At 44.3% G+C, this 22409-nt stretch overlaps 1 protein-coding gene across 3 annotated transcripts in view; it reads left to right on the plus strand.

Moving 5' to 3' along the window:
* ARHGAP1 (Rho GTPase activating protein 1) overlaps nucleotides 1-22409 on the plus strand; it is a 43090-nt gene that overhangs the window by 7325 nt on the left and 13356 nt on the right. For all 3 annotated transcript variants that reach the window (XM_054970478.1, XM_054970477.1, XM_054970479.1), the window contains exons 2-3: nucleotides 3462-3620; nucleotides 4279-4371. In XM_054970478.1, coding sequence (XP_054826453.1) covers nucleotides 3488-3620; nucleotides 4279-4371 — 226 coding nt within the window. In that variant the 5' untranslated portion in view covers nucleotides 3462-3487. The remainder of the gene's footprint in view (nucleotides 1-3461; nucleotides 3621-4278; nucleotides 4372-22409) is intronic.

Consider the following 22409-nt stretch of genomic DNA (forward strand, 5'->3'; position numbering starts at 1 on the left):
AACCCATATGCAAAAGAACCTCCTCAGGATACAGTGAAGCCTCCTTCCATTAGCATTCCACACCCTGGGAAGCTCTTACAGGATGACTCAGCTCAACCCCACCCCTCCTGAGTAGATATAAATGACCTGCCAACATCTTTTCCACACTGTGGCACTGAGAGATCTCTGTCTTTTGGTGCTACACCTCTGAAGATGCCAGCCACAGCTGCTGGAGAAACGTCAGGAACTACAATGCCAAGACCACGGCAATACAGCCCGGAAAACCCACAACAACCATCGTTCTCCGGCCGTGAAAGCCTTCGACAATACATCATAAACACTCTAATTGCAACCCAGACTATAAGGCCCTGCAGATAAAAATGTTACAGGTAAGTACAATATTTGCAATTCAACTCTGCCTCACAATACAAGTATTAAGAGCCAAAAGCATGTTGGAATAGTTCAGCCTTACAGAGCCTCTGAAACATCAGCAAGTCCTGCTGAGCATGAATGCCTTCCGATAGTGCATTCCGGAGCGAGGGCTCTACGGTTGTGAAGACTCCCTTTTTGGTGGAAGAAAGTCATGCTTCCCTAGGGCCAGGAACCACCAGCAAGCCCTGTAAAGATAAATGGAGGGGGCGGTGTATGTGTGTGGTTTCAGAATGGAAGAGGTGAACCTGAAGGTATGGGCATCCCAGACCAGTAAGGGCTTTAAAAGTGAGCACTAACACCTTGAATTGGATTCAGAGACTAATTGGTAACCAAGGCAGCTGCTTTGCAACCTAGCAGCCCCATTCTGTACCACCTGAAGTCTCTGTCTTCAAGGGTAGCCCTATGTAGAGTGAGTTGCAGTAGTCTAAACAAGAGGTGACCATCACATGAGTCAGAGTGGCAAGTTTGGACTGAGGTAGATATGGGGAAAGTTGTTGGACTTGGAGAAGATAGAAAAACACTATTCTAGCCATCATGGACATCTATTTGTCCATAGAAAGCTTAGAATCAAGCCAAACCCCCAGACTCTTTGCAAAGTCCACAGTAGTGAGAGTGACAAATTCCCCACAATCAAAGTTCTTCTCATCCATATAACCTCTTTTCAAATGATATAGCTTCAGCCAGTTACCTCCCGCACCATGGCATCTAGACATTGGACCAAGGAGGAGATACTTGCTTCTGGTTGCTTATCAAGTAGAAGATAGAGCTGCGTGTCATCAGCATAATGATGGCATCTAACCCCAATCTCCTAACAAGATCAGCTAGAGGGTGTGTGTGTGTATATTAAAGAGCATCAGAAACAGGATTGATCCCTGTGGCATCCCACAATTTAGTTCTCATTGGGATGAACCCTCATCCCCAATGGTCATCCTCAATGAATGGTTTTAGAGGAAGGAGGCAAACCACTGTGTGGTGGTACCTCTGACCTCCAGTGAGGCAAGGCAGATCTAATAAAATCAGCAGCATGCATCCATTCTTGTCCAGCTGAAGCTGGATGTCATAACACCAAGTTATTCCAGAACTTGTTGAGGCCATTGAGCAAACTGCTGGCAGGCCCAGAGATATCCCACAAAACATTCTCGTATCCAGTAAGATCCACAAATCTCCATGGGCAAACGTAAATCAGCTTGGTTGTTGTGGGTTTTCCGGGCTGTATTGCCGTGGTCTTGGCATTGTAGTTCCTGACGTTTCGCCAGCAGCTGTGGCTGGCATCTTCAGAGGTGTAGCACCAAAAGACAGAGATCTCTCAGTGTCACAGTGCCAGCCACAGTATAACAGTATAAGATGCCAGCCACAGCTGCTGGCGAAACGTCAGGAACTACAATGCCAAGACCACGGCAATACAGCCCGGAAAACCCACAACAACCATCGTTCTCCGGCCGTGAAAGCCTTCGACAGTAAATCAGCTTGTCCTCTCACTTTCTTCTCCTCATTCTTCTTTCCCTGCTTCCCCCAAATCCTGCCTACTTCCCAGGGCAATGATAATCTTAGAGAATATGCCCCCTCAAAATTCTCCCTAGGTCTTAGAAGACTCTGCCTTCAGCCTGATAGGCTAGTGCTGGAGTCAGTGTCTGGAAATAAAAGCAATTGCAATCAGTGTTGGGCAGTATATTGCGCCCCCCCTGCCATTTTGATGTGATTTTTTTTATTTAAAACATTTACATCACACTTCTTCACACAGTATAACTGCAGCTTGTAGCACTGTATAACAAAAACCATTAAAACCATTAAAATCCTTAAAACTACAATAACACCATCAGCAGTGATAAAAACACTAAAACTAAAACTGTCAGTAAATAAATACATTGGATGAAAAGGGTTAGATTGTTAATATCTTAAGACTAACATTTAAATGAGCTTAAAACCTCAGCGTAGTAATATGCGGTGAGGATAGGATAGCTTACAAACAAATTACAAAGAGTCTAAAGGATAAAAATGCTTTTGCCTGGCACCTAAAAGATTGTAAACTTAGAATTAGGTGAACCTCTTTTGGGAAAGAATTGAGTGGATCTTCTCTCTCATGCATACCCATCTTCAGTACATGTGAGCATGCAGACCAGGGCTCCCACCATTTACCTTAGTTGAAAGTGAATACATGTGAGAGAAAGTGATCCTTCAGGTACCCTGGTCTCAGGTTCTATAAGACTTTATCGGTCAGGATTAGTACTTTTTATTGAGCTCAGAAGCCAGTCAATGTAAAAATTTTAAGATTGATGAGATGTGTTCCATGCTAGCTTCAGCCTCTCCACAGCATTTGTCCCTTAGCTTCAACCTCTGGAACCGATTGGTCAGGTAGGGCTGGAACCACCTCAGCTTAGTATTCTCATTACCCATCCCCATAAAATAGTCTAGAAGGATGCCAGGGTAAATCAGATCAAAACAGCTGAAATACCCAGGAAAATCAAGAAGGCTGTGTCTTTTTGCAGGTGAAGGCTGTCCTATAGCCAGACTTGAAAGCTGAATGAAATGTGTCCAGATAATCATTTTCTTCCAAGAAACCCTGGAGTTGTATGGTCAATATATGCTGGAGCAGCTTGCCCTAAAAGGGTACATTTGCCTCTGGGTGATAATAGTTAGAATATGCCAGATCTAAGGAGGATGTTTTAAGGAGAGGTCTTGCTATCTGTTCCTTCACAGTAGGTAAAATGACTCCATCCTTCATTGAAGTGTTCGCCGCTTCAGAGCTGTGCTTATTTCATGCAGTTCCCTTTGGCTAGCTGTTGTAAGCCAAGATGGGGCAAAGGTTGAATATATAAGTATAGTGTGCACTTCCCCAAGCAACTGAATGCTGTTGATGGAAGGTAACCAGACTGTGCAGAAAGAAGAGCAATTGCTCCCATTCTTCTTGTCTCTAGTTTTTTCTCAAATATGAGGAAAAGACTTGCTGAGCAGGACATCTTTTGCTGTATGAAACAGGCTTTGGGGAAGATCATTGAAAAGAGTGATGTGTTTGTTGATCTGTGGATCTTGACCTGCTGTATTCTTTCTAGGACCTGCTGTTAAAAGTATAAGAACCATGGACCAGTATCCAGATCTGCAGGAAGATCTGAGTCTGGAGGACACCAATGAATCCCTTAATCAGCTCAAATTGGCTTCCCTAGATGATAAGAACTGGCCAGCAGATGAAATGCCTGTTTTTCCCAAAACAGGTGGGTACATTTATTGGTGACAAAGCAGGAAAAAATATACCTAGTCAGAAAGGTAGCTGTTGCCTGCAGTATCTTTGTTTTGACACCTTTTAAAGTGATGCATGAAAACTTGCTTCCCCCAATCTAATTTGAATGTGAGGTCTGGATGCTTCTAAACATAATGGGAAGATGAGTAACTAAACCAATACAGACCAAAATGTGCCATAGAAGTATCTGTTGAAGAATGAGCAGGATGTAGTTTATTTACATTTTTGAGTTAAGAATTATGTAATGGAGAATTTCAATTGATCACTTTCCATTACTGGTATTCTTGAGTCAAATGAATTGATCGATATGCTGAAACAATGACTGTGAATGCATGCACTTGTCCATGTTGCTGTTCAAATCCTACTGCTGTCATGAGCAGCAGTAAGCCACTCTTCTCAGCCCCAGCTCCCCAGCTGATTTGTGAGGATAATAGTATACTGACTTTGTTCACCATTCTGAGTAGGGTACTAATCTGTCCAGAAGAGCAGTATATAAGCGCTGTTGTTGTTACTGAGATATCTGATAAAATCTGCTCAAATATTATGCATTGGTTTTCTGTTTGTGCTTTATGCCTACTTTAAGCTTCTCTGACACTGAGGGTTTTTTAAAAATTGCATTTTGTTTTGTTTAGATGACACCAAGAGCTCTCCTGACACTGCCACTCACCTGCGGTGGGATGACCCATACTATGACATCGCTAGGCACCAGATTGTGGAAGTAGCAGGTAATGGTTTCTTTTCATCTTCCTCTGTCTTCCACTAAATCCATTCTGAGCCTCCTGAAAGCAGCCACACATTAACTTGGTTTTCATAACTGTTGTTGGAGATGATTTTGTTCAGAAAATAGTGATGTAGAATTATAATAATAATAACATTCAATTTATATACCGCCCTTCAGGACAACTTAACCCCCACTCAAAGTGGTTTATAAAGTATGTTATTATTATGCCTACAATAATCACCCTGTGAGATGGGTGGGGCTGAGAGAGCTGTGATTGACCCAAGGTCACCCAGCTGGCATCAAGTGGAGGAGTGGGGAATCAAACCCAGTTCTCCAGATTAGAGTCCCGCCACTCTTAACCACTACACCAAACGGACTCCTTTGAGTTGTACAAAAGTACATAACAATAAATACTGAATTTAGTAGCAGAAAAATCTGGGTTCAAATCTCTACTCAGTGCATTGGGCAGCCTTGCACAAACTTTTAGAACTTTTATGAAGATAAAATGTCAAAAGTATGCATGTGTAGGCTTTATATAAACACCCTAAATTATATGGGGAAAGAGTTGTATACAAATGTATTAAATGTACTAAATAAGAGTAACTTATGCACTTAGCAGGAAACAATTTGTCTTTTAGGAAGGCCATGTCAAATTCCCAAATTACTTTTTAAATCACAAAATGTAGTGGTTTATGCAGATGGAGCTATGACAAGTGCATCTCATAAAATGATTTTGGTGGGACACAAATAATGAGTATGCAGTGTCATAGATCATCCAATATTTATTTATTACTTTTTGTATGGTGGTCTGTTCTCATTTGAACTTGGGTCATAGCACGGTGAACAAAATTAATTAATATGGCATTCTTCTCTTATGCCAGTGTATTAATGAGAACTTGTTTTGTAAAGACTGGATAGATCTGACTATTGACACGTACTTGCAGCTCAGTCCTAACCCCCAAGACAGCGTCGTTGCTCGTGCATCGACGTAAATGGGGTGCTGCTGCACAGCTCCCTGTGGACTTTTGCAGGAGAGTCCCGCCGGCGCCTGAGCGTGACAAGGCGAGGTGCGGCCGCTGCCAGGAGCGCACACCTGCCGTTCCCCTGACAACCCCGCTCACACCAGCCAATGGCCACACCCCTCCCCAGACATGCAGGCGAGGGGCAAGCAGCGACGCAGCCAGTGGGGAGGCCGCGAGCCCCGCTGCCGCCAATAGGCCCCCCCATCAAAGAGCAGGCATCCCTGCTAGGAAGGGGGGCAGAGGTGACAGTGAAAGTCCAGATCGAACACCCACACCCTCTCACCCATCCAGCCCCCATTGTCGATGAGGGCCAGGCTGGTGGCTGCATTTGGTGTGCCTGCAAATTCCCACTGCCGCCGCCATCACCACAAGAAACAGGTTCCTCCTCCCTGAAAAGTAGGGCCAGAGAGTAGGGAACTGATCTCTGTTGCCTGGAGATCAGTTGTAATTCTGGGAAATCTCCAGCTACCACCTGGAGACTGGCAACCCTAATTAGTCCCAAGGTTCTGGAGAGGCGGGTCCTTCATTGAGTGACAGGAATGCCCATTGGGAACCACGTGGGAGGCCAGGAAGCCGTTTGGAAGCGAGGGGAATGAAAAGCATGCACAAACTTGTGGTGGCGCCACTTGAACACATCACTGCACCTCCACGATGCGAGAATGCTGGTTGGACCTCGATAACTATGCCCCAGTCCTGGGGTGGACTGACAGGCCCTCCCCACGCCAGATTGCACAAGTCCATCTCTGCTTCCGCAAACACATCCCCCACCCCCTGGCAGCAACTTCCCACATGAAGTGATCATATTCCTGGCTTATCAGATGCTGGCAGCTCAGACTATCAGAAAATGAAAGTCCTCAGTGCCCCCCACCTCCCACAGACATTCATGGGCTACAGTTTAATTCCCACCCCACTGCCTAAAGTTACATTGAGGGGAGGAAGGGGGCAGGGAGGCTGGATGGGGCGCCACTTGAAACATTTGCGGGGATGTGTGAGAGGACATTCCGACAGGGAGTTGAGGGGGCGGCTATGTCAGGCAGGCATGTATAAACAAGTTTGTTTTTTAACACGGTTTATTAAACTGGAAAAAGTGCCAATCTCCCTCGGCTGGAAAGAGAGCCAAGGCAGTTTGCACAGCCCTCGTTCTGCGTTCCCAGGGGCGAGGCTAAGATGCGGACTGCCTTGGGGCTCCCTGGGTTGGATCTGAATGGCACTCGCGGAGGATTACTGGGGGTGGGTGGGTTTGAAGCAGACATGCTCTGTGATCTGGACGAGTCATGACGTGCCTGCAAGGGAAAGAGACATACGTTGTGCCTGCAAGGGAAAGAGACACACGTGCTGCAAGTAACCCAGCCCGGTCCATGGCCGAGGCCAAGCCCACACTCCAACATCTGGGAAGATGCACATAGTAGAGAGCAGCAGCGGCAGCCCCACAGGTGCAGCTAGCAACCAGATGATACAAGACCCTCTGGTGAGGAAGTGCTCTGCCTTGGGGTGATTTTACATTTAAGGGAGAAAGTCAACAGGTAGTTACAAACACCCGGTCAAGAGTAGTTTTCTGGGCAACTGCCTCTGGGGCAGGTAAGGGCTGCCGCCAACTGTCCCCTCTGCTCCCCTCCCCAGCCTCAGCTGAAGAGGCTAGCGGTCAGGTGAGTTCAGGTGATAGGGCAGCCAGCACAAATCAGCAAGCTGGGTTAGCCATCACCCCATCTCCTTCTTACCTGTAAGTGCTCCCTCGCTCCTTACTGAGCTGGAACTTCAGAGTCAGATAATCTGCAAGGAGACTTGAGTGGTGATTGTTAGTTAGCCAGACATTCTTGGACTTTGCCCTTCTTCCCTTAAGCAAGTGCAAAGTTCTCCCAATTTTCTCGCTAAGTTCCCTCCAGTGCACTCTCCCGCTTTGTGCACAATGTCCGTGCAGCAGACGGCTGACGGGCAGAGTGTTCGGCCGTGTGTTCACCTACCTGAGGTCATGCGCAGCGCAGCCGGATGTTTTGTAGGGTGTGTGAGCAGGTGATTGGGTGCAGGGAGGGGGGCTCGCCCACCCCAGAAGTGCATGCAGATTGGCCCCCGTGGTAGTTCCCATCCTATGCTCCTTCAGGCAGAGGGGATGGGGCTGGGCACCAGGAGAGGGGCTCGAGTTTTCCCATTCAATGGGCACCTATGGGCTACAGTTCCTTCTTTGCTGGCGTAACTTTCCGCTGCTGCAGGGAGTGTTTCCAGGGCTGGAGTGGCTTTGGAAGCGGACTAACTCGCCCCTTGCCCCCTCCCACGCTGGCGTGGGGACTTGCGGCAGACTTGCGCCTCCGCCTGGCCACCAAGCATGCCTGCTGGCGGCAACCCGTTTGCGGTAATTCACCTTGGGTGGGCACCGGCGGAGAGGGGTTTACGTTAACCTAAGTGCCATTTATGCCCGTGCAAGGCTTAGTTCTCTCCCTGTGCAGTTTCCACCCTGCTGCTTAGAATTGCACTGTAAGAGTTAACTGGTGTTCATTCTGTGTATATAGGAAGGCTTTCTTCTATAGCACCACATGTAAATGTAGTGCATTCTGATTATGCCATTCATAGTTTTTCCATAATTTGTTGATCTTGTTGTTCAAACCAATTGTGTTGTGTTGAATTCTACTTTATAGAATATCTGCTGTAGTCACTTCCTGAATTTTTTTTAGAATCACTCACCAGGTTGGGGCTGTGCAGCTGCCAAACTTCTCATTTACCAGTTTTATTATTTATTTAAAAACATATCTTTGCCACTTTCCCACCCAAATAGGGTCATGAACATTAAAACATTTGAGGCGTTAAAACAGTAAAGGTATATATAAAATATTAAAAATCCATAAAACATAAACACACATAAGAAGTGAGGAGTTAGTGGAAGAACATCAAACTAGACAAAGAAGTCCTCACCTGCTGGTGGAAGATAATGATAGAGGAAGACAGATGAATCTCCTTGGGGGTGGAGTTCCAGTGTTTTGGTGCCACTAAGAAGTATCTTCCTTAGTTTGTTTCGGATAGGTAGCTGTGTTGGTTTGCAGTAGAACAGCAGAATTTGAATCCAGTAGCACTTTAAAGACCAACAAGCCTCCACCTCTTGACTCCGCCATTCTCCACTCCATTTCTCCACAGCTGGCCGGCAGGTGGGTCATGCCGGTGACCGACCGATTCCACAATTCCACTTTTCCACGCCGGCTGTATGCCACATGCCGCCTTCCTCAGCCAGCCATGTCTGAGCCGCTTATTTTCTGCATCATGTTCCACCGCCTGTAGCCCCTTCATGCAAGGGAGGGGAGCGCACGGTGTTGCTGTGTCACTCTGCTCTCCTGCGGGGGGAGGGCCAGGTCTCCCCCCACTCTGACCGTGACCTGCCACGTCTGGCAGGTAGGTCAGGGACTTGCCACCATGGCCGGCGGGTAGGTCATGCAGGTGACTGCCCCAACTCTTCCACGCCGGCATGATGCCATACGCTGTTGTTCCTGGGTCAGCCATTTCTGAGCCACTTATTTTGTGCCACCTGGGGGAGGGCCAGGTGTCTCCCCACCCTGATCGTGACACGCCACATCTGGCAGGTGGGTCAGGGACTTGCCACCACAGCTGGCCCGTGGGACATGGTCTCCTCACACCCTGACTACGACCTGCTACTTCTGGCGGGTGGGTCAGGGACTTTCCACCATGGCCGGCGGGTGGGACATGGTCTCCTCACACCCTGACCGTGACCCGCTACATCTGGCGGGTGGGTCAGGGACTTGCTACCACAGCCAGCAGGTGGGTCATGCTGGTGACTTCCCCAACTTTTCCACGCTGGTGTGACGCCATACGCTGTTGTTCCTGGGCCGGCCGTTTCTGAGCCACTTATTTTGGGCCACCTGGGGGAGGGCCAGGTGTCCCCCTCCCTGACCGGGACCCGCCACACCTGGCAGGTGGATCATGCTGGCAACAGCCCGCCACTTCTCCATGCCATTGTTTAGCTGCATGCTGCTCTCCTGGGCAGACCTTGCCTGGGGAAATTGTTTTGAGCACCTGTCCTGTCTGCTCTCACTCCTTGATGGGAGGAAGGGGTCCCGTTGTTGCCACCATGGCTGGCCGGTGGGTGAAGTCTGTAGCTGCCACATCCTATCCCAGGGACTTAGAATGGCCTCAAGGCATTCTAACTGACGCCTTGTCTCAGAGGTATCTTAGAATCTAATTCTCGTACTCAGAAAGTGTTCTAATGTGTAATTAGGTGAGAATATGCAGCAATGTGATATCAAATTCTGTGATAATGTGCAAATATTCAACAAATTATTTGAACGTGTGATGCAGACTTGGGTTGGTTTAGTCAGCAGCCACATCTTCTTGGAAAGAGGGGCCTCACGCTGTGGGATAATAATAGGACCCCCCAAACCCTGCTAGCGGGACTTAGAATAGCCTCATCTCAAGGATAGGGGGGGGAGTCTCTGTCAGTATGCCACGTCCAGGAGGTGAATTTTGTCGGCGGCCAGTCACTCACCGCTTTTGACATGAGAGATGGGTGTCAACCAATCTGTTTCCCATCCAGGAAGGGTGCCCTGCACACCATCCATAGGACTTGGGCGCCTTTTGGGGAAGTAACTGTTGTCAGGGCTTGTCGCTGCCGCCACTGGGCAGGGTGCCGGCTGGGCCGGCCCTGATGTCAGAGGGGTGCCAGGGATGCTGCAGGACCCTGTTCTGTGGAAGGAGGGGTGGTATATATCACCCAGACTCCCTCTCAGTCCACTCGCTGGCCTGCTCAACCTGGCCTGCTTACCCCCTGCTTCCTCCATCATCTCCTCCTCCCAGAACTCTCCTCCAAGCCTCCACTCTCACACTGCTCTGCTCTCACTCCATGCCATCACTCCTTACTCACACCCACCACCTCAGAGCTCTTTGTAGCCACCCTTTATAGGGTTTCCTTTCTCTGCCCCACCCAGGCTTGTTCCCTCTCCTGACTTGGCCCAGCTGTGCCTTCCCTCAAGTGTTTCCCTCCTATCACTAACCCCTTCTAGGCTTCCTTGCCTTGCTGGCAGGGTGGGGTTGAATGCGAGCCATCCCCAGCTGAGGTCTCCTTGGTCTTGCTCAGGAGGAGCTGCCCCAGTAGGTCTTTGAGCTGCTGAGCTTGCCTGGCCTTACTCGCGAGGAGCTGCCCCAGCCGGCTTCTGTGCTGCTGAGCTTCCCTGGCCTTGCGAGGAATTGCCCTGGCCAGCTTCTGGGCTGCTTGCTTATTGATGCTGGGCAGGGCTACCCATCTCCTCCCCCAGAATGCCTGTGGCAGCTCCACCTGGAGGGGCTTGGCTCCTAGCAACTCCTGAGCCAGGCTACTGTCCTCTAGCCGGGGTGTGGCTCTGGGCTGTAGTGGCTGCTTCTCCTCCTTGGCTGGTAAGGGCTCTGTTTGGGCTGCTGCTGGGTCCCTATTCCCCCTGCCTTGGCCCTTTTCCTCTGGCCTGCTTAGCCCCCTCTCCTCCCCCTGGAGGGTGGGACTAGCTGGTCTCTCCCTGCTCCCTCCAACCCTCTGAGGCTTTGGCCTTTCGCCCCTTCCCCCTGGATAGGCAGGTTCTGGACCTGGTTGCTGGCTGGGGTGGCAGGGCCACTGCCTCCTGGTTGCCTCCCACTGTTCCCTCCTGGCAAGTCTGGGGGCTGGGACTCAGACCTTGGACAACTGTCACCTCCCCAACCACGGGGAGGAGGGGGCGGCCACCAACATGACCCACATGCCAGCCATGCGGTCACCCGTAGGGCCGTGCGGGCGGGCACGGGGGGTGCTGCTGGGTGGCAGCCAGACCCCTGCCCTTAGTTGGGAGGTGGCCGGACACCTCCCTGAGCCCACCGACATGTCCCATGTCTGGGGGTCACTCACTTCAAATGGAGGCATAAGGCAATTGCCATTGATGGTTCCAATTCTGTTGAATGGGACTTTCCTGGGGGCACCAGCGTTGGGGCTCTATAACTCAGAGATCCATATTGCAATCTTCACGAAACTTGGAGGGTGGCTGGAGGAGAGCCTGCTGAAAACTCCCTGCGAGTTTGGGCTCTCTGAGCATGAAGGGGGCCGTCCTGGCTCAGATGAACACCGAACCTCAAACCGGTTCAGAAATTGGTTGAGTTCGTTAAGTTCATGGTTTGTGTTCCGTGAAAATGAACGAACCGCTAACCAAGCTGAGAGATCTCTGTCTTTTGGTGCTACACCTCTGAAGATGCCAGTCACAGCTGCTGGCGAAACGTCAGGAACTACAGTGCCAAGACCACAGCTGTACAGCCCGGAAAATCCACAACAACCATCATTCTCCAGCCGTGAAAGCCTTCGACAATACACTAACCAAGTTGTTCTTTTTTTTCTGTTCCGTGCCCATCTCTACTGCCCAGGCTTCAGAAGTAGTCTCCTGCAGGACATTTTGAAGTAAGGAAGTCATATTTTGCCAGCAAATGCTAGGCATGCAGATTTATGAGGACAGAGTTAAGCCTCTTGGTAACTAGGCACCAGAGCAGACGTTTCTGGCTTGTCCCACCTGGTTTCTTCACCTTTGTTGCCCCTTAATTGTTTGTGATCTGTAATCTCACTAGTTACTAAGTTAATAATTATGAGAGTGCTGTGTCGAGGTAGTTGGTGTGAATGAATCATGGGAATGTGGTTTGCGCTTGTATATGTATGTATCTCACACTATTGCTCTCTGAAAGCTGTTTCCTAGACACTTGACAACTATAAAGACAACGTTTACAATAAAGTAATAGCATAACACATGGAGTAATAAACCAAGAGCAGAGAGGAGCAAAGTATTCAGAATATTCTACACTGCCTGCCACTGGCTAATGTCAGATATTGCAGCAATGAACTTTATTTTGGCTATGTTGTTTCTTGTCTCTTCTGGATCTCTTGTCTGTGATCAGTGAAGGCTGGGGCATTTCTGACAAGTATGTGATTGATAATAGAGGAAATGAAGATGATACATATTTGGATGAAGCAACAGTTGCTGTGCTGTTATCTTGTATTTACCTTTTACCTACCTACGACTGGAGTTCAACTTTTTCCTCCTTAATATCAGTATTTGATTTGGGCTTTAAAACTATTGCATTTTTTAGATGCTCTCCATACTGGACACTGCAGGGGATGATTCATACTCTACTTCTGAACTGCTTTTTAATGTGGTTTTGATTTGTAGTATGAACAGAAGAGTCCCCATGATGAGAAGTTTCTCTGCCACCACCTACCAAAGTGGCAGAGATGTCTTTTCAATCTCTAGGATGAATGGACTTTAAACTGGATTTCATCAAAGCAAGTGCTTCCATGTTAAGTAACTAGATGACTCCAAACAAAGAAAATCCTGTAGTATCTTTTTGTGCAAATGTATAATAGCTTTATTGCTGACATCCTAGGAACCTAACAGAGCACATGTATAAGCATTATTGAAACATGGGATTTAAAACCATTGCATGCTTATTCTGCAGGAAATGAAGAATTCCCTGATGAACTGAAATAAATATCTTTACTCAGTACAACCTATCACTAAGTTTCTTTTTCTCAGTATGGGTTTTGAAATATTTGGTGTAGCCAGTTTTGTGTAGTGGTTAATAGTGTGGGGCTCTAATCTGGAGAACTGGGTTTGATTCCCCACTCCTCCACTTGAAGCCAGCTGGGTGACCTTGGTTCTGTCATAGCTCTTCCACAGGGTGATTGTTGTGGAAATAATAACAACATACTTTGTAAACTGCTCTAGGTGGGCATTAAGTTGTCCTGAAGGGCGGTATATAACTCAAATGTTATTATTGTTATTGTTCCTGTGGACTATGTAGTATGGAAGATACATGTGATTGGCTTTTATTATGTTAGGCTCTCTTTAGTAAAATTTAGTGTCCTAGATATGATTTCCCATATGGTGTTCCAAAATTCCATATGTAATTACATTTGGGCAATTATAGTAGTCCAAAACTAGGTGCACACTAATAAATTCCTCTTTTAAGAGAGCTCTAAAACCATATTGGATAAACCTAACTGGATTAAAGATGTACGGACATAAAATTTGTAGCTATGAAGTTAGTGTTCCTGACTGTTTAGAACAATGCTTCCTTACTTAAGCATGATGTTGGAGTAATTGGTCAGATCTTTAAGTGCCACCATTTCTTTGTGGATTAAATTTGTCTAGAAATGTTTTGGATGCTGTTCTAGTTTTTAAATCCAGAGGAGTTAGCCGTGTTTGTCTGTAGTAGCAAAACAGTAAAGAGTCCAGTAGCACCTTTAAGACTAACCAACTTTATTGTAGCATAAGCTCTCTTCATCAGATGAGTTTTTACATTGTTTAGTTTTTAAAGTAATTTCACCTTTAGAGACAAATTTGTGGAGTTAACAAGTGGATTTAGACCTGAAGGCATGAAGTTAGAAGCAGGACAAAAGAAATGAAAGGTTGATTATCTTGCTAGGTAGAGTCTTTTTTTAAAAGTCTCTGAAGTTCTAATAGGACAAAATAGAGCCAATCTAGTTTGAATAGGATCATATTTTGGAGTCAGAATGTAAAACAAGCTGTTGTTCAGAATTCATTATTGTTCAAGCTTCTGTTAAGAAAAGGACAAAGATGGAAGTCTCCAGTTTGAGTTGTGTAAAGGTCATGCATTCTCTTGAAGTCTTGTTTTTGGCATAATCAACATAACTGATTTACAATTTATGGAAGAATAGAATGCCATAGAGTTGTTTACCATGAAATGATGTATTTCTTGCTTGTGACTGCAGGATGTTTTTAGTGTTAACCAAAAGGGTAAAGGAGCTGTCCTTTTTTATTGCTTTTAGTATGATTGATAAATAGGTTGTCACATGATGAGCTTCAGTCGCACATTCTCCCAGTTGTTGAAAGTGTAGCAGAGCCTTCTTCATGGTTTCTTGTCAGTGATTCTCTTCTGAAAAATGAGAGAGAATCCTGTGGCATAGGTATGTATGATCCTTTTCACTAGGGCTGTTGCTTTTTCAGTGGGCCACTGTGGTGTAGTTATTTGAGTATTAGACTCGAATCTGGGAGAACCAGGTTTGAATCCCTGCTCTGCCTTGGAAGCTTGTTGGGTGACCTTGGGCCTCCCCCCTCCAGAGCTGCCATAGTTTGCAAATCCCTTTGGGCACAATTGTATTAAATTGTTTCTGTACTACACCAGTGTGATGGCAGATACATGAAAAAGAACTAGAACTCAGAGTTGGGTGTATTTTCTGTGCAGTGGCACAACATATGAAGTAAGGAAAAGACAATTTTCTACAGTCCTATGTAGAGTTAATTCAGTCTTGGCCCTTTTGTTTTAATGAGCTTATACTGGAGTAACTCTGCATAGAACTGTACTGTTGAACACTAAATAGTCAGGAATAAAATATCTTCCATGACTATAGTAGTAGCTGTGTCTTCAGTAATAAATTGCTACCAGAAGTTCTATAATAAGTCATTGGTGATAGGGACACTTAGTTTAAGGCTCCTAATTAGTTGACTGCAATCTTGTCTTATCAGTATAGGTTTTTTGTTTCAAAATTTGCCTAGCAAAATATTCTGTTGTCATAACTCAGTTATGTATCTCTACCTTATATTTTCATATTTCATATGATTTGATACTACATTTTGTAAAGTCTTGTTCCTTTTACCACCTTGTATCACAGAGCAGAGTTAAGGCTCCCAAACCTGTGCTTAATCACTCATACAGCCTTCTCTTTCGGTAAGATCCCTCGTTCCACTCCCTGTATCAACAAGCTAATTCCCCTTGCCAGTCTGAACACGCATGTCCCCCTGTTTGCAGGAGTGTGGTAACAGTATTTCCTTGCATTTTTGCATTTAAGAGCAAAGTTACATCATAAAATTAGAACAACAATGTGAGCTTTTGGCTAATATTTTTTTCCTTTGAAATGTCAGCTACAGAAGTCTCAGAAGTACATTATTCTTTCCTACAGATGCGTGCTAGTGAATAAGAGTCTTGTGTTGTACTGGAATGTGCTGTCAGCTTTGATGTCATTACTTTCCTTCTCTTTTCAGGTTTTCATGATGACTTTTTAATTCTTAGCACTCTTATTTTCTACTCCAATTACTCATGATGAAATTCATTTATTGTTCCTTTTTATGGTGCTTCATATGTTTCCATATTGAGTTTGCATGTCACTGCTCATACCTGCTGTCTCCTGAACTGACTGGCCATCTACAAACCCACTTGGTACTACAGGTGGGCTGTTGACATGCATGTTTTAAAAAGTAAACTGTTACTACATTGGGTACCAGGGACAGGTTTTTTTCAGCAGAACTGGGCAAGTTTCTAGCACTCAGGCAAACTCTGAGGCTCTGGGCTGATGTAAGGAATGTGAAAATCTTAGACATCTGTACAAACAATTTAGATTTTTGTATTTCATTGGCTGCTGAATAATTACAGTGCTACATTCTAGTGATAGATTTAGGAAAAAGGAAACTAACAGTCCAATCTTAAGCACTGTTACACCTTTCTGAGACTATAGGATCCTCTGGTGTTTTACTTTGGTGATTTCAGGCTTTCAAATGTATTATAATTAACATGGTGGTGGATTCTTTTGAGTTAAAAGAACATCTTATCATCTCTGTGTTGGCGGATACTAAAGACCATGAAATAGGCATGGGAACACCAGAGTCTAAACTCTCATTTCTGTCTTTTGCTTTGTGAGTTAAATCTGATGTTGCATTATTAAAAAGGCAACTCTGGCAGATTTCTGTAGGATCTTTTTATTTAAAAGCTTCTACTAGAGTGAAAAAGTCATACTATACCTGTTTGGCAGAAAGAGGCTGTTTTGCTCAGGCGTGCAGTAAAAAAAAGAGAAGTGAATCTAGTCTGTAGTGTAGTCTGCACACCCCAGTTGCTAACTAATGTTACTTTTTTGAAGACAGAATGTTGGATCCATGGACTTGTCCTCTGTATGTGCGCAGAAGAATACTTTTGATTGTGGAAGTGTTGAGTGGGCGGGGGAAGCAATTTCTGCCTCTTCTCACTGAAGCCTGTCCATGCCACATTCTTCATCCTCAAGGGAAAACTTTTGAGGTGATGTATGAGGCTTCAGCAAGAAAGATGCAAATATCTGTTCTGCAGGCAAAGTTCTGTTTGTGGTTTTCTGGATTGAGGCCAATGACTGCAGTGAGTGAATGTAATCCAGTTGTATTTTTCTTTGTGTGTACTTGTATTTTCTTCAGTTGGCCTTTAGGACTGTTCCTGTCTAGGTATTTGCTTCAGTTGTTATGGTATAATATAACTTTTTCTGTTCCTCTAGGACAGGGTACACTTGATGGGGCTCAGCCAGGTAGGTGGAGTACCTGGTACTCTTATCATTGGCACTTGAGATCATGGCATTCTTTGGCATGACTGTGGCTGGGTTATCTCGAGGAAGCCCAAATTCTGCAAAGCTGAGGGATGCATACCAGTACTTCAAGGTCATACTTGATGTGCATTATGCAAAGTAGATTGCAGCCATGCTTCTCCTCCCCTTAAACTGATGGTGCAGAGAACTGTACCTACTGTCTTCCAAACCTCTCCATATTGAATGTATTGTTTGAAGTTCCTTGACACAGTTCTTGGCAGATTTCAGCTTGCAGGCATCACTTTGAATATCCCTGGTTTGATGGCTTTGCCTTCCTCTTATTTTTCTTGGATAATGATGGATGTTGTGGCCATATTCCTTGCCTCCACTGTTCCCTTAATGTGGGCTATACTTCATATACTCATTGGGAATAATTCCCTGTACTGTAATAGCCATTGGGAATTGTTTGCCATGCAGTCCTTACTGTTAAGTTTTGTACCCCAAAATCTTTTTTTTTCAGTGCAGTTGTACAGTTAAAAGTGCATGCACTATATTACACATTGATAATATGCTTTTTAATCTTCATTTGAAACTAAGCAAGGTGTATCTGTCTTTTATTTCCATTACGATGTTGCTCAGTTTATCTAAGAAGACGTAGCTGTCTTTGGGGAACTTGCAGTTCTTTATCCTCAGGCTTGTGCAGAAGTCTGTGAAATGCTGATGGTTGTCTTTGTCTTCCCCATCTGCCTCAAAGCCATTTATTCAATAGGTCTCCTTTCTTTGACATCTTTTCTTGAGAATAGTAACTAATTTGCTTTACTTGTGGTGCATGTATATATCCTGGCCCTTACTGTTTAGATGCAACTTGTAAATTAAATACAACTTACAAGTACTTTGGTGTGACCATTTTTTAAATGTATTCTAAATCATCACTTAGCCCATCAGGCACCTCAGTTTATGCTTCTTGTTATTTGGACAGTAATAGAGAGAACAAAGTCTTTCATGACTGCGTACTTGAGCTGCCAGTCATCATGAATTTGCATCAGATTTGCACAGAAATTGAAGTCCTTTGCCCTGTTTGTGAAGTCTAGATTATATTCACAACCAAATTATGCTGTTTCCACCTTCAGAAACTGTAACTGCCTAGGAAGAGAGGCAGCCCAATGATGTCTTAATGATAATACCTCTTGCTGCTTATTGTTGCTTGCAGTGCCCAGTCTGCTGAACTGTTACATCTCAAGGCATTGAACTGCCCACTTCTAGGGCTACTTCATCAGCTTGATGGTGCATTAAAAGGAGCAGAAACAACTTCCTCCATCTAATGCAGAGAGGTGACCCATTGCATAATTCCCAATGTGCAGCCCTCCTTATTGATCAAGCAGTCTTATTTTCTGAGATCTGGCTTTAAAACAATCTCCTACATCTTGGGACAGTTAGTCTCTGTTGTTGATTTTATGATGAACTGTTGTTTTATGAATTGTTTTAATATTTGTATTATATTTTTATAACTGCTGTACCTTGCCCTGAGCCTGCTTGTGGGAAGGGCGAGTTAGAAATGTAATAAATAATAATTATTATAATTATAATAATACATCCTTTACTTACTTATTTTCACTTCAAATGCTAGGTCCCCCCCCCCAAACTGAGAATCTCTGTTGTGGGGAGTGCCTCTTAATCAGATTGATCTCAGAGGGGAATAAAGACTTGTTCTACACTTCAAAGGATGAGATATATGCATGTTTTTTCATGTATGAAGAGAAGTGTAGGGAAAAACTAACATTTAAAATAGCCCTTCATGTTGTATTTTCTAACATCTGTTCTGTAGTAGAAGAATGGTGTTTTCACTTCAGATTTTCATAGAAATTGGAGTCCTGTCCAATTGTTTCAAAGTCTGCCAGATATTATCAAGTATTTCATAATACAGCAGACTTTAGTCACTGCTCAAAATTCAGATTGCCTGGATATTTTCCAGATAAACATCTGAAAAGTTTATTTGAAGGTGAACATGCAGACATTTCATTTGACAACAGAGTCTTGTTTTATTAATTCACTGTGGGATTGGTAATAGTTATATTGTTGTACAGCTAGAAGTGCTTTATTGCAAGTTTAAGTAGCTGCCTTCATTGCTGTTAGAGCATATGTCCCCGTCATCGTCGTCCCCCGTCCTTGAATGGGAATATATCTATATCTATATCTATATGCGGGAATGTCAATTTATCTTAGGGCTGCTCTTTGAATTTAATGAGGGGGTCATACTATTTTAGCTATAGCTGAAATTCCCCAAACCAGGGCAGTACAGAAATAATGTTCGTGTTAGGAAATCAAATTGCACAATCCATAGATGGACTCATAGGAATCAAAAGACGTTAAGGACGACTACTTCACTGAATTGGAGAGGATGTGCGGAACGCATTCTTTGACTAACTGGGGAAATTGTGCAGGCAGCTGTAATCCTATATTGGCATATTAATTGTGCCAAGATCTTTTTAAATGCTTGGGTTTGCCCTGAAGCTGAGAATCCTGCTGGATGAATAGGTGGCGAGTAGAGAGCGATCATTCCATTAATTGACAAACATTGCTATCTGAATACCCAAGTTATGCCACTGCCAAGAGGATTGATGAATACAATTTTGTCTTTGGCATCCATTTATCATTTCTAACATAGTACTTTAAAAAGAATACCATAGTCATATGAGCTGCATTGCCTATTAATACCCACCACCGGCAAATGATCCATTGAAAAGAACCCATCAGCCTGATATTTCCTGATCCACCATTTGGAAAGTACTGCTCTAACAGCACATGTTCACAGTTTGATCTTGCATGATTTGTATGACATTTTGAAAATCTCTCAAAAATTATGCAGTTGAATATACTGTTATAGAATGTTGTATCTTTGCAGAAGAGTGCTGTAATTCTATACATCAGAGGTATTAATATGGACATATCAAGCTTATTTTCCCATTTTGCATCTCAGGAATATTTCCTGACAGTGTTCATACCCTTAATAGGCATCTACGGTTTTCAGAGTCAATGTGCTACCATACAGTGGTTGGTCAAATATGTGAAGGAATGTGTAGTTTTTTCTGGCAACTCTTTGAGAAGAGCCTTCTTGGTTACAATTTTGAAGAACTTCAAGGAATAGATATACTCTAGTACTACCTTGTGAAGCTGAGTAACATTTCTACCTTTATAGAAAGGTTTGCAAGTCTGCCCAAGATTGCACAGGAACTTAATTATGTTGCCACAAGATTATGACATTTCCAACTTGGTGCTTAAGGGCATCTGCAATCTACTCCACTGCATATGCATATCATTGTATATGGCCATTGAATTTAAGGGAAACTGTCTGGAAGTTGTCTTTGTTAGGCATTTATTTATTATGTCTTTGGGCAACCATGGGATAAACTGTTAGATGTTGGCAGGGCTTTTTTTCTGGGAAAAGAGGTGGTGGAACTCAGTGGGTCGCCCTTGGAGAAAATGGTCACATGGCTGGTGGCCCCGCCCCCTGATCTGCAGACAGAGGGGAGTTTAGATTGCCCTCCGCGCCGCTGAGTGGCGCGGAGGGCAATCTTAACTCCCCTCTGTCTGGAGATCAGGGGGCGGGGCCACCAGCCATGTGACCATTTTCAAGAGGTTCCGGAACTCCATTCCCCCGCATTCCCCCTGAAAAAAAGCCCTGGATGTTGGTCTTGTACCCTGGCTGTAGTTGTGTACAATGGTTCTAGATGACCTCTGCATTGCTCTCCTGATTGTATGTCTCTGGTGGGTGCCATGTTGTCCCGCAGTACCTTATATCTTCGCATGCTTCAGATGTGTTTGTGTAATGGTAAATCACCCTTGCAAACCCATGGCATTTTTTTCTGGTGTTGCTCCTTCTACCTTAAGCATGACTTTGACTTTTATACTGCAGCTAATTTGTTCTGGCAAAAGCACTACCTTGTAGATTAATTCTATAAATATATTATTTATATATATGAAGAGAGGAGATAAATGTGTTCTCACAGTTTGGATTTTGGAAGGGAGAGAGCTGCTTACTGGGGACCTAATGGACTATTTTGTGATGTGTAATGTGAAGTTCCTCTACTGTTATGTAGGTATATAACTGCTTTTTGTATCAGCCATATGAAAAAAAGAGATTTAATTTTATGGACTTAGCTTTTTTTCTCCCCTAGAGATCACCTGTTTTCCTATGATCTTACTTTTAATTCTTTCTGATGCTGAGCCTAATAATTAATGGATTGTTGGAGGACATAAAAATGTGTATGCTTGTGAGGGCATTTGGGGTTCCTGAGGACCTTTGCCTGTGAATAACTCTAGGAAGCATACTCGTGTAAAACATTAATAGATATATCCACTGCTTTTAGTTACTAAAATACTTGTGGAAGAGTTTCATTATGCCATCTAGATTGTTACTGTCCTCCATTACATTCTGCTTAAACTTGTCTTCATCAGTCATGAGTAAGAATATGGAGGATAACAAAATCTTAAAATTCTCATTCAGAATAGAACAAACTTTTCTGAGCATAGAGTAATTGAAGGGAAGGGCTGGTGGTGTTTTTTTTGCTGTCAAGGGGGTACAGTGTTGTTCTAATGGAGGTTCTCTGTTTATGAACTGTTTTTGTGTCAGGGAACTTGTTGTACCCCCCCTTAAAGTTAATATACTTTCATGATAATGAAAACATTACACCTTAAGACTAATAAAATACGTGATCCACAGATAATGAAATGTCCCACTCTGTATAAATGTGGGAAGAGATTATTGATGTAAGAATCCTGTCTCATGTGCACAGATTTGCATGTGCAAGGATACTTGTATTGTGCAAGGAGAAAAATACAAGGGAGGGGCTGGCAAATATCTGAATTTATAGTGACATAACTATTTTGGGAGTAGAATTCACTTTCTCAAATGAAACTGCCTTACAATGAAATAATTCCAGTGAGGAGTGCATTGTTAACCATTTTATTTTACTTGCTCATTGACTTTTAAATTTTAGCTTCCCATAAATTGAATAAGAAGGCAGAAGTTCAGGTTCAGGTTCTGGGTAGGAGGATTTTACTGCCAAGCCTTTTTTTTTTTTTTTGGCTGGTAGCCACTGGCCAGGTCTGATAAGTGTCTTAGCAGATGAAATCCTGTGGCCAAGAAATAATTAGAAGAAAGCCTGTGGGCAGGCTCTACTCTAGTTATTTGGCTCTTCATTTTCAAGAGGTGCAGTTTTGTTACAGTCCAAGTTTGTGTAGTGATGCAGCATACTTGTTAGGTCACCCTCCTAGCTTCTGCCTAGGAAATGGAGATTATTTTGCAGAGCATAGGGGTGGAGGATGATTGTGCAAATGGGACTGCGCAGGTTACTTGTGGCTTAGTATGGTCAGTTTTCCCAGCTAGTTTCTTCTGGTCTGTAATACTAGATGCCAATTCACCTTTGTGCAGAGAGGATTTTTTAGTGTGGACTTTTGATCTCCTGCAAATTTCATGGGGGAGAGATATGGCATGGAATTGAATAGTAGGAAGAAGGCTATATAGACAAGACCACTGCACTGAAAATGAATCAGTGACAACTTCTCCTCAACTCTAAGAGGTGGGAGGAGAGCATTTTCCTGCCCTCAGATAGCAAAGCTCAGTGATGCTCTTAGCCATAGCAGTATAGTGTTCTATTCTTCTGGTTTTTAAAAGATTCCCTGGATGTATTTTTTACTACCTCAGAGCCATTTTGAATTCCTTCATGCCCAGAGCTACCTTGATCCCCCATCTTCCCCCACTCTCCA

This window comes from Eublepharis macularius, chromosome 2 (assembly GCF_028583425.1).
Source record: "Eublepharis macularius isolate TG4126 chromosome 2, MPM_Emac_v1.0, whole genome shotgun sequence".
In the NCBI taxonomy this organism is placed as follows: domain Eukaryota; kingdom Metazoa; phylum Chordata; class Lepidosauria; order Squamata; family Eublepharidae; genus Eublepharis; species Eublepharis macularius.